This window comes from the organism of the source record quoted next, unplaced genomic scaffold, assembly GCF_019419815.1.
Source record: "Pyrus x bretschneideri cultivar Hongxiangsu unplaced genomic scaffold, Pyrus_bretschneideri_v1 Contig45, whole genome shotgun sequence".
NCBI lineage: Eukaryota > Viridiplantae > Streptophyta > Magnoliopsida > Rosales > Rosaceae > Pyrus > Pyrus x bretschneideri.
In genome coordinates, this window is record NW_025999779.1 from 2,816,291 (window position 1) to 2,833,878 (window position 17,588).

General features: G+C 35.4%; 1 protein-coding gene across 1 annotated transcript; it reads right to left on the reverse strand.

The window, feature by feature from the left end:
- Nucleotides 1-1,365: 1,365 nt before the first annotated feature.
- LOC103934713 (zinc finger protein JACKDAW-like) lies at nucleotides 1,366-3,655 on the reverse strand. The gene is made up of 3 exons (XM_009344466.2): nucleotides 3,446-3,655; nucleotides 2,853-3,249; nucleotides 1,366-2,607 (listed from the first exon to the last, which is right to left on the reverse strand). Exons 1-3 carry the CDS (start codon nucleotides 3,600-3,602, stop codon nucleotides 1,569-1,571), a joined length of 1,593 nt encoding a protein of 530 aa, XP_009342741.1. The 5' UTR covers nucleotides 3,603-3,655; the 3' UTR covers nucleotides 1,366-1,568.
- Nucleotides 3,656-17,588: the final 13,933 nt, after the last annotated feature.

Consider the following 17,588-nt stretch of genomic DNA (forward strand, 5'->3'; position numbering starts at 1 on the left):
TAAGCATTCACACTGAGATCCAAAACAAAAGGAAAGGAATAACATAACAATTGGAGCTACACATGCCCCACACGAGTCAAGCATCTGAGGTGATCTCGTGCACATCACGCTTTCACTTAAACACACATAGCTGATATGACAACTGACATAATGCAAGCCATTGAGATGTTCTAATCCTAGCCGTATATCGCAACTAGAACTAAACTTCGAAAAAAAAAAGAAGAAGAAAATGAAGAACAGATTGCAGAAGCTTGAGCTTGGTTTGATCTGAAACAAGCTTACTTCTCAACAAGAAGAACCTATATGTGTGTGTGTGTGTGTGTTGTTTATTAAACGCAAGGACCAACCATGTATAAAGGCCAAAATAAAAAGAAACAAGTACAAAATAAAGAATAAATTTGAACTAACTAAAAGTAAATAAATCTTACCTTAAAGACTTTGATCTCCCACTGGAGTGATAATCCATCAAGCCTCCAGTCAATGTTGTCAGGAACATGCACAACAAGATACTCCCAAGGCGTAGAATTTCCTAGTGATGACGAGGTAGAGACTGAAGGTGCGTAAGTCTAACCTTCAAAATACATTGCAGAGAATTCTCTGCTTGTCATATCAGAAAACTTGTTTATACCCTTCCTCAATGAGTTTCTCCCTTCTTCCTGACTGTTGAAATTATCGACGGCCTCATATATCTTCTTAAAGATGCCAAAGCGCCTCTCACTTTCAGTATTATTGGGTATGTGCAACACTAAGTGTGACCCCACACTTTAAATGACTATTCACGAAAATTCAAATTTTTGTAACTAAATAATTAACACTCAATTAACGAAAATAAAATAAAAAATGAAATCGTCTAAATATGAAATGCGTAATTAAATAATGAAATTCGGGGATGGGATTTCACAAAGTATGCCTATTTCTCGAGAATGGAGAATCACTATGTAGTTGTTCTTCCTTTGGTGCTGGTTGTTAGGTTGGGTTGTTGCAGCTGTTTACAGGCTTCCTGCATTTTTTGTTTTTATCTCGGTCTTTGTTGCTGTTATTGTGTTGTAATTTGTTGCTTCTCTTGGTTCTCTTTTAATATAATTCTCTTTTAATATAATCATTCATTTACCAAAAAAAAAAAACGCACACAAGGTAAAATAACCGAAACAGCAACGAAAAGATGTAAATATACATAACTCTCTAGCTAAGCTAGTTGTGACCACATTTGCCTACTGCATCCAGAGACAGAGCCACAGGGACACCCCCCCCCCCCTCCTCCTCCTCTCTCTCTCTCCCTCTCCCTCCCTCTCTCTCTGATTGATCCTTCAGCAAGCACGCGGTCCCAGCTCTTTGAATTCATCAACTCAGTATCCTGACTCAGACTGAGTTTAAATATATGTCAACATTAACCTCGAGTTTTCGAGAATGACTTACTTACTACATGGCGTATCCAGTATTCCAAACTAATAACACAACGAAATATGGAGAAAGACTTACATACAACATTATATTATTCGTCACGGGAACTACTGTGGTGTCTAGAAGTTGTATATGTTAGTCCTTCCCCGAGTGTTCCGATTAGGACTCTAGTGATTGCTAGTGAATTGGCTCATTGAAGATGCAAACTTGGCTAGATCTTGTGGAAAAACCATTTGCCTATTGTTATGGGAGAACTGATCAGCATGATCTCCTCCTCCTCCTCCCATGCCCAAAAAGTCTCTAGTTGGACTGTTTTGACGATCAATCGTTCCGATATTGTTCGAACCCCTTTGAATGGTATTCATCAGCTGCTCAAGTGTAGTAGAACTAGTATGTGATGATGAACTTGTTAATGAACTCAAATTTGCACTACCACCACGTGATTGATGTGCATTTTGAACAAATTGATGAAGCTCGTTCGATCGATCCTGGTTCAAATTCGAGAAACCCATCAAAGTGTTGGAAAAAGATGACGAGGACATTACATTTACACCCAAGCTGCTTCCTTGGTTGTTGCTGCTTCTAGTCGAACCCAATTGAGCTGCTTTTTGTAAAAGTGCTGTGGCGGACATTGGGGCTGCCGGTGGCTTAGAAACGTTGCTGCCTACCAGATTACTATTGTTTCCGATGAGTTTCTTAGTCCCGCTTTCTTGAACTGGTGACAATGACAGATTCGCACCACTTGTTGAAGCTCCAAAAGTTGACATGGAATCAGATGAGCCAAAAAGATTGACATTGTTGGAAGATGATGGCATTTGCACCATTTCAGGAAAAGTATTAGAGCTTGATGATGTTAGATAAAGCGGATGATTAGGATTTGCTTGCATCTCATCCATCAGATTAATCTGATTAGAATTACTATTTGCCTGCTGATTCAACCAAAGTGACAATCTAGACTTCTCGTGTTGATGAAGCTGATCTAAGCCGTTAAAATCTTGCCTCATCAAACCTTGCTCATACTGCATGGAAATTTGAGACCCATCTTGAACTACTGCTTGACTATTGTTCATCATTGGATTGTTTAACATTGCATCATTTCCAAAGTTGAGATTTGTAGGAGCTCCAGCAACTGATGAAGTAGCGAGCCTAGCGCTCTCTTCAGTTAGGGCGTCACAAAATGCTCTATGCGTTATGAAGCTATCTTTCCTGTAATTAAGGGAAATTTCATGTAAAAAAAAAAAATAATAATAATAATAAATAAAAAATGAAACCCCATTTATTACCCAATCATATATATATATATATATATATATGGTTGCATTAATTTAAAAACCCTAAAACTCATGAAACTCTATACACGTTATGAGCATTCAATTCTTCTTCAAGTAAGCAAACATTAAAATTACTCAAAAATAGAAAAAAAACCCTCTGTATTTATGGAGATATGTTACCTGGAAAAAAGGGTTCCACAGTCACACTTATACTCTCTAGTCCCACAGGTCTTGGAGTGAGCTTTCCAATCCGATTGGACTGCGTATTTCTTCGAACACTTTTCGCACTTCCACTTCTTCTCTCCATGTTTTCTGCTGAAATGCTTCTTTATTCCGGTGAGGTCTCCGAGAGCTCTGGATGGGTCGTGGTGGACGCAGGTCTTCTCGGGGCAAATATAAACTTTCTTCTTCACCTCTTTGTTCAGTCTCTGCTTGAGCTTCCAAGGAAGGTTGTGACCCCTTCGGTGAAGTTGCAAATTCTGATCTCTCTGGAAACCCTTGTTGCATATTTCGCAGACGAAACGGTTTTTTGCCATTAGGGTCGTCGGAGATAGGGCCAGAACCTCAGCATCTGGATCTGTTGAGCCAAAATATGAAACAACAAATAGAGAACAAACCCACCAAAATATGTACTAGTAAATTGAATATATGTATTGTATGTTCGAGGAGATTCAGAGAAGATTAGCGTGGCTTCTGTGCCCGCCTGAGAATGAAAAGCATAAGTTGGAAATTAAAGTATAATATTATAAATGAAGTAGCGGTAGGTTGCTTGCCTGGTGTTCCTGGGAGATTTCTCTTCTTCTTCGCGACGGGGTTAGGAGGATTGGGTTTAAGGACGCTAGGGTTTGCATTTAGTTGATGCTCTTGAGCAAACCCATCAATGGCGGATGGCATATTAATGGAAAACCCATCACCGGACATCATTTGCATCTCTCTCTTTGTAGTTTAGTCGCTCACAAAAAGATAAAAGAAAAACAGACTAGTTTTGGAAAGGCTCTAAGGAGACTAAAAGAAGAAAAAGAAAAAAAAAACAAGTGTTTTGTGTTTAGACTTACACTCCAATCGATTCTGCCAAAACCGAAGTCAAGTGTTGTTTCCTTAAGTAATACTTTAAATTACAAAAACCCTTTCACAAAAATATAGGACGCTAGAGGTTGATGATGATCTGGTTTTTGCCTCTGTCTGGTTGATTTTCTAAGAGAAAAAAACCAAAAAACATGATGCCTAAAAGAGAACATATCATCTTGTATATTTTTCTGGCTAACCTCTCTCTCTTTCTCTATATTTCTTCTCTGCTGTCATATAGTCTCACGCGTTTAAGTCTCTCCTTTATCCTCAAAGTCGGTCAGCCGTATATTTTGATGGGCCACCACCCTCGCTATCTCCTCAGACAGTAGAGTCACACACATGAGAGCAAATTATATGAAATGATTTCGTTATTATTATATTGTTTTAGTTTGATAATACTTTGTTGTAAACTGAAAAACTTACATGTAATAATGTATTATTATCCTAGAATGTGACATAACGATAAACTCAGCCAGTATTACTCTACACACACGTACTCAAAAGTGGAAGTGTGTGAGAGGCATAGTCATGAGCTAGCTTTAGCTAGGGGCTGCAAGCGAAAGCAGAATGTGTAGGGTAGTGTGCATTTTGTTGTTTTCTGAGCTCAAACCCCAATTATGTTTACAAATATATAATTAGTTAAAAGGTGAAAGGTTTTTGAAGCTAGCGATCGAATCAAAAAGGTAATTCTCAAAAAGTTACTTGCCTTTTTACCAGCCTGTCGAATTTGATCGGCTTAAAATGATTATTGCCATAATTAAAGTTGGACTCAAATAAATTAATACTTAAGCAGAGATGTATCAGACATGAGTGTGTAAATTTGTGCGTGAATATGCATGTAGTTCCCGAGGCGTTTGAAAGGACCGTCCGTGATACCTCTGTCTCTCTCGATGAGTTTTCTCTGTGGGAAAAAGAGGGGACTCAGAAAGCTGAGGATTGTGATGTATGATCGATGCATGCATGCTGCACTGTCCATCATGATCATGATCATGATCATGATCATGATGGTGATCGTGATATTTCTTACACATATACGATCGTATAAGCTGTCATGCTGATATTACTGATCATCTTCCCGACTTACTGTATTTTTAGGTAATAGTACCAGGTCACTACTGGAGAGTGCAGGCCATCTATTCAAATGAATTAGAAAATCTTGGGAAATGCTGGGATCATCCCACGAGCATGTGGGTGTGGCCGCGATTAATCCTACTACTTCTCCAAATTCTTCTCTTAATATCTTATGATTATAACTCACTAACCAAATATTTGTCTATTTTTAAATTAAATTCTTTTGTTATATCTAATTGATTATGGACACATCAAATAGTAATGAACTCGCTAAATTACTTTCCTCACATAAATTAGTTTCTTCACATGCTTGGTAAATAATCTAATACTTAAGCTATTAGATAGTAATAATGTTATATATGATATATGATTCCCACCTAATGTTCAGTAAATAGAAGGTTTCTTTCATATGCATAGAGATCGGGAGAGAGGATCAATGAATTATACTTGGTCTTAACTTGAACTCACCAGACACTCCTTCATTAATGTAGTTTTTAAATTTCAAAATCTTAAATAAATAATAAGAGTAATGCTACACTTACCACATATTGTACAATCTCTTTACTAGAGGTAACACTCACCAACACATGTGGGTCCGGTCTTTATAAGAGAAATGATACAAATGATGATACAAATATATAGTAAGAGTAACAATTTTAAAATAATAATCTTTGAAAGATGCATGAGTGAAAAAATAAACCATTCGAATCACAAGATCGGATCAGAACCACATAGCTGGTGAGACATATGATAATGTAGACATTGTCAATTTAATTAAGCTCTTGAGGTTCTAATTAACGTAATTAAATCTTAGTATTTGTACGAAATATAGCAACTGTAGTCCAATATAATGTACCTTCTTAATGATCCGATCATTTCATGTGTATATTCAGAACACTCAAGGGCTAACTAGTTAATCAGTCACCTAAAATGGTGTTAGCCACTCGTTTGAGACTTTGAGTACATTTCACAAATTTCTAATAATTTTAACCGATCATTTATTAGGTTATCGCTAAAAGGTCATCTCTACAAAATTCACTAAAATCAGAAGTTATTTATAGTTTTCGAACTATGGTTTGACAAATAGACAAACATAGTGTATAGTCAATAGGAAATGCTCACAATTATGAGATAATCTATGAGTGATGACCTAAAAAATAACTATTCGCATCATGAAATTACTTTGTAGGATATCTCTAGATCAGTAATTAGCATTGTTTAACTTAATAATTAGTTAACACTTGAGCGATCCTTTGTGTGTGTGTGTGTGTGTGTATGTAATTGAGGAGTTAACTAATTAGATTGCATGCAACCCTCTAAGACCATGTTAGTAGTTGAGATAGGCCTACTTAATTACATGATCAAGTTTCCATTAAGCCGCCCAAGTTACAGCCTAATTAGTTGGCAAAGTTGACTTCTGCAGTTTGCAGAGAACTCCAATTTCTTTCACTACAAAGCTTTGATACTCTAGATCCATGCTTTATGGTATGACTTTTCAATTTTGACCTATGACAACATATACAATAATTTAGTTATAGCTTTGGAATACCACGAATTTCTTGCTCTATAGTAAATAAACCGACCAGTTGGGTCTTGAGAAAATTTCTGCATAACCTAAGTAGTAGTTTGGAACATCACAAAACATGTAAATACATCCCGACTGCGTCAGAGGAGCTAAACAAGTTTATGTTGACGTCGTCTGGACTGACTTTGAGCAGAGCTACGGTTTGTTAAAGTTTGATTTAGAGTATGCTGATTCAAGAGAAGAAAGGAAATCACAGAAAATGGAGATGAATATGAGTGCTTCTCTCTCTGCAAAATCACATAGAATGTTCTTCTTTCTATATTCTCATTTTTACTCACATTGCACTACATAACGGTTAGTTAAGCATTTGGATTCTCACCATTACATCAGGAAATGATCTCAGCCACACATCTAGCTAAGTTCAAGGATACTTCCACATGTCACTTAGACAAAATTACAATATGAGCCCTACATTTGGTGAAAATAACCAAAGTGGATACACAACTAAATACAAGGCTTATTTTACTAAACTCATATTAGCTCAATGCTTATACACTAACACTCCCCTTTAAGTTTTGAGCTGATATGACTCCAAGCGTATCTCTAAGATAGTTGAACCTTTCCCTTGGTAAAGCTTTGGTAAAAATGTCTACTGCTTGCTTCTTGGTAGGGCAATAGACAAAATCGATAATTCCTTGCTGCAAGGCACCTTTAATAAAGTGATACCTTCTGTCAATGTGTTTTGTCCGTTGATGAAACACTGGATTCTGAGTTATGTGTTGTCACACTGCAAAGGAGTTGCTTCAGTTTGTAGCTCCCCAAAATCCTCCAGAACAAATTTGAGCCATATAGCATGAGCTGTGGCTTCTGATGCACTGATATACTATACCTTTGTAGTTGAGAGTGCAACACAATTTTGCTTAACAGATGCCCATGAAAAGACTTCATTTCCAAAGGAGAATGCATAGCCTAATGTGTTTTTGCTGCCATTAATGAAACCTCCCCAGTCACTGTCACAGTATCTAATTAGCATTGCATTCCTTCCTTTTTTCATACTTCAATCCATAATCTAGTGTCCCTTTGACATATCTGAGAACTCTCTTGGTTATCGTATAGTGCTTATTTGTGGGACAATGCATATATCTAGCCAGTAAGCTAGATGCATACATCACATATGGCCTTGTAACAGTGAGATATAACAAACTTCCCACAATCTTCCTCTATTGCTCTTCATTTGCTGTACCACTTCCATCATCCTTGCTTAATTTTTTAGTAGCAACAAGTGGGATAGAGACATATTTGCACTCACTTAAGCCAAATTTATTCAACAAAGAAGAAGCACACTTCCTTTGATGAATGAAAATGCTTGAATCAATTTGAATTACTCCCATTCCCAGGAAATGATGGAGAAGTCCTAAATCTGTCATTTCATATTTCACCTTCATGTCTTCTTTGAATTCATCCAACTTCTCTTCATTGCTTCTTGTATATACTATGTCATCCACATAGATAGACACAATTAGTATATCTTTCTTTCCCCTGTCTTGATATAGACAATTGCTTCACTCAAGCTTTTCTCAAATCCACATTGAGCAAAATAGATGTCAATCTCAAAATACCAGGCTCTAAGTGCCTGTTTTAATCCATAAAGGGCCTTGTGCAATCTATAGACATTGTCTTCCTTGCCATTAATCACAAATCCCTCAGGTTGATCAACATACACTCTTCCTGCAATTTTCCATTCAAAAATGCAGATTTAACATCTAGTTGGTATAACTTCCAGCTTCTTTATGCAGCAAGGGCAATTAAGGTTCTAATTGTATCCAGTCTAGCAACTGGAGCAAATGTCTCATTATAATCGATTTCGGGTTTCTGCACATACCCTTTGGCAACCAATCTTGCCTTGTTCTTTTGCACTGAACCATCCAAATTCAATTTGGTTTTGAACACCCATTTAACTCTAATGACTTGTTTATCAATTGGTCTATCTACAAGCTCCCAAGTCTCATTCTTCTCAATCATTGACAATTCTTCCTCCATTGCTTTTATCCAGGACTTATCTTGTGCAACTTCTTCATATTTCTCTGGCTCCACAATGTAGAGATTGCATTGAGCTAGTATATCACCTATATTTCTCTACTTCAATAGGGTATGCTCATAGGGCTGAGCAATCTTTTAGATTCATGAGTGACCCTTTCTTGTCCCTTAGTACTTGGAAGGATACTAGAACTAGAGACACTATCTTCAACCTTACTCAGTCTATGTGAACTCACGCCAATCACATTCTCAGGTTGATTTTGAATATAAGTCACAGCAACAGAATTCTCTACGTTTTCCTTCCAATTCCAAGGCATAGTTTCATAAAAAATTACATCTCTTGACAAAATCAACTTTTAGTATATGGATCGAATACCCTGTACCCTTTCTCACATGTTGCATATCCCATAAACACACCTTTGACACTCTTTACATCAAGCTTTTGTCTTATCTTAGTTGGTACATGCACATAACAGAGTGATCCAAACACTTTTAGATGACCAATACCTGGTTTTATGCCACTGTAGGCCTCAAATTGAGTTAGATTGCCAAGAGCTTTTGTAAGTGACTTGTTTAGAATGTAAACAGCTTCTGCCCACAAGAAATATGGCATGCTTTCATCATGAAACATTACCTTAGCCATCTCCACAATTGTTCTATTTTTCCTCTCCACTACTCCATTTTGATGTGGAGTATATGTCATAGATGCCTTTGAATTCCTTCAGTCTCTAAGAATTTGTCGAACTTAGTTGACACAAACTCACCCCCTCTGTCACTCCTTTGAAACTTCACTTTGAAACCACACATTCCACCATTGCTTTGAACTTTCTGAAGCAATTTAGGGCCTCATATTTATGTCTTAGGAAATAAACCCATGACATCATTGTGTGATCATTAATAAGAAGCAAAAAGTATTTGTTCCCATAAATTGATTCATTTTGCATAGGACCACACAAGTCAGTGTGAATTAGCTTTAGTGGACTACTTACTCTCCAAGCTTACTCTTTTGGGAACCAATCTCGATGTTGTTTTCCCAGTTAACATCCTTCACATACACTATCAACATCTTCTAGATGTGGAAGACTATGCACCATATCATTTTCCCTAAGTTGCTTGAGACTCCTGAGATTGAGATGACCTAGCCTCTTATGCTAAGTCCAGGTACAAGGAGTGATACTAGTCTTTAATACAATTTGATCATTGTGCATCAAGGACAAAGGGTATCATTTGTTCTTTTTTATTCTTACTTTTATAACCAGACTATCAAATGATGGTCCATCAAAGACATTGCACACTTTTCCCCCAAATAGCAAGTAATATCCATGCTCATCCATCTGGCCAACACTTAGCAAGTTCTCTTTCAACCCTAGTAAATACATTACTTCTCTGATATATTTCATTCATTTGGTTGTATCAATCACAAGAGATCTCATTCCTGCCACATTAACTAGGTCACCAGTTGGCATTTGCACTTTTCCTGCCACATTGGTTTTTACATCAACAAGAAGATTGACATTTCCTATCATATGGTTGCTACATCCATTATCAATATACCAATTTCCATTCATCTTTACTTTAGTAGTTGCATAATTAACCTTTTGAATAGCCTTACCTACAATGCACTCCCTAGCCCAATGTCCAAATTTATCACAGTTATGACATTTGGATTTTCCCTTATATCTGCACTCACCAAAGTGAAACTTTGAGCATACTTTGCACTGAGGTTTTGTCACTTCTTGATTCATAGAGGATGAAGAATTTGCATTCTATGCAGGATCTATAAATGACTTTTGCTGAAACTTAGGCTTTGAGTCTTATTTCTTGCCTTTTGCATTCCAGTTCTTCTAAGACTTAAATCCACTAGATTAAGAGTTACCGCTATTCTGTTACCCTTTTGAACTCACAGAGAAAGAGGTAAATGCCTTCTCAGTAACATCAACAGTGTGCATATGAAAACGATGTTCCTGGCTTTTTAGAATTGCCAGAACCTCCTATAATTCAACAGTCTCTATACATTTTGTATTCTCAATCACAAGACAAATGGGATCATAGGGCTTGCTAAGACTGATTAAAACCTTTAGCACAAGTCTTTCATTCGATAATAGTTCACTAAATGTCTTCATTTGGTTAATCAGTTCATTTAAACGTGTAAGATACCTAGATAATGATTCGTCATCATGCATTCTAGTATACTCAAATTCACGTCAAAGATTTTGGAGTTTAACCGACCGTCCTAATCACCACCTTGGTATTCTCATATAGCATATCCCATGCCATCTTCGCTGAATTGGCGTTGGCAATTTGAGGAAATATTTGATCAGAGACTGCACCTTATATAATACCTAGAGCTTTTGCATCTTGCATATACGCAGCCACTGTTTTCTCATCGTCTTCATCTTTTGAGCTCCCTTCAACCTTCTTCTTCTTCTTCTTCTTCTTTGAATCTGAGGTCGTGACCCCTTTTTCAACTAATTTCCATAGCTCATGAGATTTGAAGATCGTCACCATCTTGATTCTCCAGAACTCATAGTTCTCACCGAAGAAGATTGGAATTCTCACCTCAGAACTTCCAGATCTAGCCATCTCTTAGCTTAGATGATACAAAAACAAATTGAATTTGGTTTCTATAGAGTTCAGGTGACTTCACCTGAACCAAAACAAGCCTAAATGTAGCTCGATTGCTTCAACGTCGATAACGTCAGCTTCACAGTTCACGCACAAATCTCAATTGATCGAACCTAGCTCTGAGGCCATGTTAAAGTTTGATTTAGAGTATGCTGATTCAAGAGAAAAAAGGAAATCACAGAAAAACGAGATGAATATGAGTGCTTCTCTCTTTGCAAAATCACAGAGAATGTTCTTCTTTCTATATTCTCATTTTTACTCACATTGCACTGCATAACGGTTAGTTATGCATCTGGATTCTCACCATTACATCAGGAAATGATCTCAGCCACACATCTAGCTAAGTTCAAGGATCCTCCCACATGTCACTTAGACAAAATTACAATATAAGCCCTACACTTGGTGAAAATAACCAAAGTCGATACACGACTAAATACAAGACTTATTTTACTAAACTCAAATTAGCTCAATGCTTATACACTAACACGGTTTCTTCTTGATTAACTAAATTAATATGCACATGAAACTAGAGGTAAATATAGTTATAGGAAACCACAAAAATACATAAGAAATAAATAAAATACACAACTGCTTTTGGCTCTAAGCATTTGGATATTCCTCCCAGACATTTGATGCTATCTCATCCCCATTCGGTACACAACGTTTTAATTTTCTCGATCTCTTTCAAATACTGCATGCACACGCATATAAATAAACAAATACGCAAAACCCAATGTGTTATTTCTAACAGATCAATACCCTAAATTTTCGGAGGGAGAGATACGAATTATTTTAAGGGAGGATGAACTGTGGTAGATGAGGTGACGAAGAGGAAGAGGTTATCACACATATATATGTATATGTCTTCTGACATCCTTAACCTTTACACCTATTATTCGTTGATATATCAGCTGATATGTTATGTTGTTAAATTAATTTATTCAAGTATGTAAATTTTATTTTTGAAAAGACATTTATAGGGTAAGTGGTGGATTATCCTAGTGATTAGAGTCTTCTTCTTCAATCCTGTATATATTCAAAAGAAAGAAAGAAAAAAAAGAAGTTTATGATACCCATATGGACCATATCAACACCTTATATATGCATGTGGGTACCCTTAGTATGAAATAACTTTTTATAGACGTTATCGATGGATATGCACCCTTAACTTGATATCATATATATACACATGTTGTATACAAAAATGAAATAAAAATCTGTCTTGGAGCAACATTAAACATTGATGCCTCGAATATGATGTCCAAACTATACCATATACCCTATAACCACAACTGTGAAAAAAACACAGTAACCACAAAGCAAGACTGAATAATTAGTTGTTTACTTTTCCTTCCAAGTCAATTTAAACAAATTAATCCAACATCAAGATGTGTGTCATTTGCTAATTCCCATTCCTCTGAACCAAAATGTTAGACAATTAATATGTGTATTTGCTTACTACCCATGGCAAAACATCTCATCGAAGACAACCCTCCCTTCTTTGGGAGTAGCCAGCAACACATGGGGTTGTCTCTAGAAAACAGAAGATAATATTTCAATTATTTTTTAGGGCTAAGTAATACTCATGCAGTACACTCCATTAGGTCTATATATATATATATATATATATATTTTTTTTATTATTTAACAAACCATATATATTATCTACATTAAGGGGAATAAACGGACTTAGCCTCACAATGAGTTAGCAATAATATGGTTCAAACTTGCTTTGATGAGAATCGAACCTAAGACCTCTCACTTACAAATAAAAAAGTATACCACTAGATTATAGTACTAAGTAGCTCTATATTGAAATAAAAAGGTTCAGGTTGTAGAACGAAATTAATAACTCTTGAAAATCAGATCCAGGGTTTTTTAAGGAAAAAAAATTAGGGTGTTCCCCACCTGACCCACTTGTGTTCCTCCAGATCTAAATTAAACGTGGAAGAGGGCAGAGGGCCACCGAGATGATTAAATATATTCCCATAAAAATAGATATGTTCTAGACCTAAAATTTAGAGGATAAAGTGGGGAGGGAAATCACGAGAGAGAAGGAGAAGGGCTTGAAAAATTATGATATTTATAAGGGAAATTTCATTTACATCCAATAATTTTTTTTACACCTAATTTGAAAATTTTGTCCCTCAAACTTACCTTTTTACCCTCAAATACAAAACTGACAAACTTAAAAAAATAAAATAAAAAATAACACAAACACGTAAACCCATCTAACCACCTACTATGTCAGTAATTGGACTTGATTCCGATTGTCATTACAAAAATTGTCATCGCCGACCTACTCTCTATCTCGTCATTGTTCAATTCTTCGTGCTCATCTCTATGGGACTAGATTTTTGTCCGACTACTATTTCCTTAAAACTTTTTTCTTTTTAAATTTTAAAAAGGAGGACAACAAATGGTAAGTCACGTTCTTTTGGAGTCGAAAAAACTCACAAAGGCATTTTAGTCTTCTTTGACCACAAGTTTGGCTTCCACACCAACATCGGGTTTCAAACCCGAGATCTCTGCACATTTTTTGTAGTTTCCTTAAAACTTAATGAACCAATTAAAAAATAAATAAATAAACTAGCAAATTGCAGCTCAAAAGACCGGTTTGATCTTGCAATTCGTGGAATAAGGATGCAGTCCCAAACGTGGACAATTTAAAAAGCTATATATGCTTTCCAGGATGAAAAAGCTGGTAGTCATTTGAAATTGGGTGAAGAGGGAATTGATGAGAGACCAAAATTTGAGAGAGAGAGAGAGAGAGAGAGAGTGATCGATATCAACATCAAGCCCTATATTTCTCCAACGAATCCAACTTAGCTCAGGCAACACGATCTCCCGATTTCATTGAAGGCCACAACCCTCCTCCACTATCATTTTACCGTTCTTCTCCACCTTCCGTTAATCCCTCTTTTCGATTTCCGACAACCCACCCAACCACCAACTGGGGCTCTCAGGGCCACTTCGACCCACCCATTCGCTAGTTGATAATATCTTTCTACATCCATCTTTTCATTAGGGCATAATTGGAATATAAAATTAAAAGAAAAAATTTAATGGGTGTAAAGATAAGTTAATTGGGTGCATATAAAATTTCTCTATTTATAATGTCTAGTATTTATATTTATAGTAAATGTAGACAAGAGAAAATTTTGGTTCCCAAAAATACGAAGTCTGATGAGAAAGATCTTTTACACTATGTTTGGATAAAGAATTTTAATATTACAAAGGAATTTTAAAATGATGAAATTTTATTTTCTAGAATTTGTGATTTTTCTTGTTTGGTTAACCTAAAAGAACAATGGAATTTGAGTACGAAATTTGTTATTTTTAAACTCTCACTCATAAAATTTGGAAATGACACATATTTACATAAAATTTAAACTTGGGAATTGGAGGTTCTAAATTCCAAGTTTTTTTCCGGGTGAAAATTCTAAATTTCTATGTTTATAAATCAAAACAAAGGAATTAGGGCAAGTCAATTTATAAATTCTGACTTTTGTCAAAATTTTAAGTTTATTTCTCTCATCCAAACATAGTGTTTAAATTTCTAAAAATTCCTAACTTAATTATTTCTGTTTCGGATTTACATAATCGCACTATTGTTAAATATTAATTATAAAAAGATTTGTTTTGTCGGAATTATTGTTTAGAGATTTGTGGTTTCAATTGTTTTTGTTTTGTTAATTCTTGATGCCAATTAAAAATGAAGCTGTGGAGTTGGCTGCAAGCTGTCGATGTAAAGAATCCGAATAGTGCGATTGCGAGGGAATCTCTGTATCAAAATTCTAAATCATATGGGGAGCTAATATATATATGCTGATATTCTATATTTTGGTGATTAAGAATCGTTTTCAATTTCGTGAAGAGTTCACAGTGAAAACTTCCAAAAGAAAAAGAAAATGGTATACAGATGTTTTCCAAAACACGAACTGTAGAACCCACTGGGGAGCAATTGCCGTGGCAGGATGAGTTTGTCTAACCATTCAATCAAATCAAGTCATTAATTTATCGACTAACTACACCAGGTGGTTTGTGCATGTAACAGCTTTGTCTTTGTCTTTCAATAATTGAGGAAAAGAAACAATAACAATTGGCCATTCCATTCGTCAACCATCAAGTTAACGTTTTTTCACACGGTCCATTAGGTGGACTAATTTTCCCTACATGCATGCCAAATTAATTCACACGCGTATGTCATATTTTTTTTTTTTTTTCCTCTTTGGCTATCTAAATTACTAGGATGTTCTTTTAAAAGTTCTTATGTAATCTCTGTATATCATTTGTTAATATGCATGTCATCAATCTAGCATCCATATAGTAAGTAAAAGATAGACCATCTAAATACCACGTCAAAAGCAAAGCTTAACTTGAGGAGACAATTAAGGTACAAAGGTTAGTAACTTTAACACTTTTATATTTGACAATTTTTAGAACATGGTGAGTAACCCTTCAAAATTTTGAATTGTAACTTTGAGTCATATAATTTGCACTTTTGTGGTTCAGGACATCTGATAACATTTATGTCTCAGTTATATGAAAATTGGTAAAAATAACCCTTGAATAGTTACAAACTGTTACACCATTCAACCATGTGTCCATTAAGCTGACAAGCTAACTGCTATTCTATTAATTTGTTGTTGAATTTCCTAAGTTTGTAAGAAAACCAGTATTTATGTCGGTACTGATGTGGATAAAAATGTTCAATGTCGATGTCAATGCCAATGCAAAATTCCAACGTCAATTTCAATACCAATTCCAATTCAAATTCCCATAAGCCAATGTCGAAATGTATCCTAGATCAAGCATAAGTGGTCAATGTTTGTTCCAAATAAGCGCCATCTTCAGTTACACCAACAACAACCATCAAAGACCAAGCATGCACTGCCAATATTTGTCTAGACCACTATTATTTGAAAAAATACTGGGGAGACTATTTTTTTTATTCCATATTCTATAATCCACATGATGTGGCAGTTGAATGTTGATAGTTGGATATTCGATTTTTAATGATTTAAAGAAGAAATTCAATCATAAACTCATGTTGTCTATAAAATAATGGTCTCTCTAGCATCATCCTATTATTTTTCTTTTCTTCTTTTACAGCAAGAGCTTGAGAACTCCATAGAAACATGTAACTATGAAGACAATCGAGAAAAGAAGAATCCATAACTTCAACCTAAGCAAAAACTACCGATAAGAACTCCAAATCTTTTATCTTCTACCAAAAAAAAAAAGGAAAAAGCATATATATCGGACAAGAAGAAAAGAAATAGGAGAGTAAGGTCGACATGCAAAACAAGAATAATGAATGGAAGCCATAGTTTAATCTGTACTGAAACCATCATCCGAAGCCAGTGAAAACGATTCTAGTAAGTCAAGTTCACACCTTGACCATCATTTAATATAGTTATCTGAATCTCTTAACAAGACAACAAACCATATAGTTTAAGATGTATATGCGTTCTCAATCTCTCTCAATCTACCTTCTCAATTAAAGTGACCTGCTTTCAAGATGTGACTCTAATATGCATAGTGACAGTAAATTAATAGAAAATTAATTAACTTGATATACATTTGTTGCACACATGGAATGAATGGAGTGACACTTGAGTGGAAAAGGGTCAAAGTAATTGAGATCTTTGTCCTCTGAGAGTGGTGTTGGCCATGTTTTTCTCCATTAATTTTTGGAAATATTTGGCCAGCAGGAATACTTTGAAGCCTGAAAACAAATAAGCACCTCAAAGTTAACGTTCTGAAAGCTGATCAAAATAAACGACGAACTAGAAACCTCGGTTCATTAATTAAACTGATCATTTGAAAAGAATGTTAATTTTTTGTCCTTTAATTGCGCAAGTACTTTAAATTGTTATGGATGTATATATGATTAGTTTTAGACTAAGGGTTAGGATTTGTGTCGTAATGTAGTACAGGTACGGCTATATGTAGGTTAATTTAATCAGAAGGTAGTAGATATATTCATTATTCAATTGCATGAAAATTCAATGGAGAAATAATTGCGCATGCAATCTCTGAAATTTCAAAGAAAAATAAAAGACAGGATGAGAAGTACTGAAAGAGACTCCAAAATGCGGACAGAGAAAAATGGTGACTAAGTGATTCCAAAGAGGAAAAGACATGCAATCGAATCTTGGGGATCAAGTTGGCCTTATTCTGTCTCTCTTCTTTTTATATAATTGTGTTCTATTTCTTGGAGTTAATTTTGTCATGAAACTTCAGTTTCTGGTGTAAATATGAGTGTAAACCTGGACTATATGTACAATTAAGTCACCTCCATTGAGGGGGGTTTTTGGCGATTAATGTATCACTATGAAACAAAAATCACAATTGATAACTTTATTATAGTCTACATGTACACATAAAAGAAGTCTAAACACAAGACTTAAAACAGAGATATTGCGGAGTTAACTATATATGGTTGATCTATATTTTCCTTTTTTTTTTTCCTTTTTTTTTTTTGGTCGAAGCCTTATTTTTATTAATTGATTGTCACACTCCTCATTCTCATTTGCTTAATATATCATAGAACTATACATATATATATATATATGTATATATGT

What these genes read in the sequence shown, in the direction of transcription:
- LOC103934713 (XM_009344466.2), bottom strand. Translation starts at nt 3,602, where the DNA reads ATGCAAATGATGTCCGGTGATGGGTTTTCCATTAATATGCCATCCGCC. An exon ending in AAATCTCCCAGGAACACCAG is followed by an intron (nt 3,250 to 3,445) that starts GCAAGCAACCTA and finishes TTGGCTCAACAG; the next exon opens with ATCCAGATGCTGAGGTTCTG. An exon ending in TGTGGAACCCTTTTTTCCAG is followed by an intron (nt 2,608 to 2,852) that starts GTAACATATCTC and finishes CCTTAATTACAG; the next exon opens with GAAAGATAGCTTCATAACGC.